Genomic DNA, 1,502 nt, shown 5'->3' with positions numbered 1-1,502 from the left:
AATTCATCAGACTTCGCACTTCAGACTTCAACAAAATCGAAGGAAGTCAATAGTCTGTAAACTGGTGAAATTCCGGACTTGCTAAAAGTCTCTATTACTACGTACTGTGTTTCACAAAATTCGTCCCATATTTTGATTGGTGGCATTCTTCAAATAGGATCCCGTTTGGGTGTCTGATTGGCGCATAGGAACGCGCAAGATCTCTGCTATGATTGGGTAGTTTGCAGAACTTTCCAGCCATTTTGGTTGTTGAGATATCGCGCGGCAAAACTGGTGGGGCATTCATCTCTGTTAGAAAAATCTACACCAGCACTTCATTAGAAAGGTTTCGGTAGAATCTTTCCGTTTCCTGTTCCGCCTCCCACCGCATGTTTTGAAATACCTCCAGAAGAGCTCAAAAGAACTCGTCAAACTTGATTAAAATTTCTTTTCCGGGGACACCGATCAGAATACAATCTTTTCCCTTTCCGACGGCAAATGTCCACGCCATCTAAACGCAGCCAGTTCATGGAGAGAGAAGACGTCCTCCTTTTGACCCAGGTCATGGTCGACATGCCTTACCTTGCTCGGCGTGGTCCCAATCATGTCGGATTGGGACTCTGTTGCCCGAAACCTCATCAGCACTGGTGAATTTGACCGTCCCAAGTTCGACGGCAAGAAGGCGCAAGTAAGATTTGCGAAGGACTTCGACGACGAAAGTGCATCGACGGAAGGTGGAAGATTGCGAAAGGTACCTGCGTTGATGAACGAAGGTGGCAAAAACGAGCTCGATCTACGCAAGTTTATGTTTGAAAAAGAAATGGAAGAACGCAAAAAGGAGCGCGAATTTCAAGCTGAAGAGCGAAACAAGGACCGCGAGATTCAGGCACAACAAATTCAAATGCTGCAGACAACAATGACAACTCTTCTTAGCGCTTTGGTGAAGAAGTTGTAAAAAGATATACATTTCAAAATCGAATTGATTTTACACTGTAGCTACCTCCACATTATGAAGGTATTCTTCGAGACTTGGTGGCATCAAATCAAAGTAAAGTTTGTTTGTACCCTCGGCGACACGGAATAAGACCCTCCGGATTTCTCAAATAAATAGGCTAATTTCAACCAATAAAAAGTAGATATTCCTTTGATTGGCTAAAATAAATTCAAAAATTCAAATTCAGTACCTGTATAAGTGAATACATCTTGCATGTCAACCAACGAGGTCAAGCGCCGCCTCAGGCCGCCGCTACAAGTCAAGATCGACATTGTCAGCTCGGTGGATGGCAAGAGTGTGCAAGAGGCAAGCAAAATCTCGGGCTACTCTGAGGACACGATCAAAACTTGGAAGAAGAATGTCGACAAGCTCAAGAACTATCAAGGACCCAAGACAACGCGCAAAAGCTTACCCGGTGCCGGCGGCCAAACGAAGCTTCCGGACCCACATGGACTGACGATCTTCTGCCGGGACCTCCGACGTGAAGAACGGCCCATCACAATGGCACACCTGGTGAACTACCTCCGCT

General features: G+C 45.5%; 1 protein-coding gene across 1 annotated transcript; it reads left to right on the top strand.

Annotated features, from left to right (window-relative positions):
• Positions 1-583: 583 nt before the first annotated feature.
• On the top strand, positions 584-934 carry H310_08085 (hypothetical protein; the record flags this gene model as incomplete). Its single annotated transcript, XM_008873706.1, has 1 exon — positions 584-934. The coding sequence occupies one exon, from the start codon at positions 584-586 to the stop codon at positions 932-934; it is 351 nt and encodes a 116-aa protein (XP_008871928.1).
• Positions 935-1,502: the final 568 nt, after the last annotated feature.

Source organism: Aphanomyces invadans, assembly GCF_000520115.1.
Source record: "Aphanomyces invadans strain NJM9701 unplaced genomic scaffold supercont1.16, whole genome shotgun sequence".
Taxonomy (NCBI): Eukaryota; Oomycota; class Saprolegniomycetes; order Saprolegniales; family Verrucalvaceae; genus Aphanomyces; species Aphanomyces invadans.
Note: the sequence above shows the minus strand (reverse complement) of the source record. Positions and strands in the feature narration are given on the sequence as shown.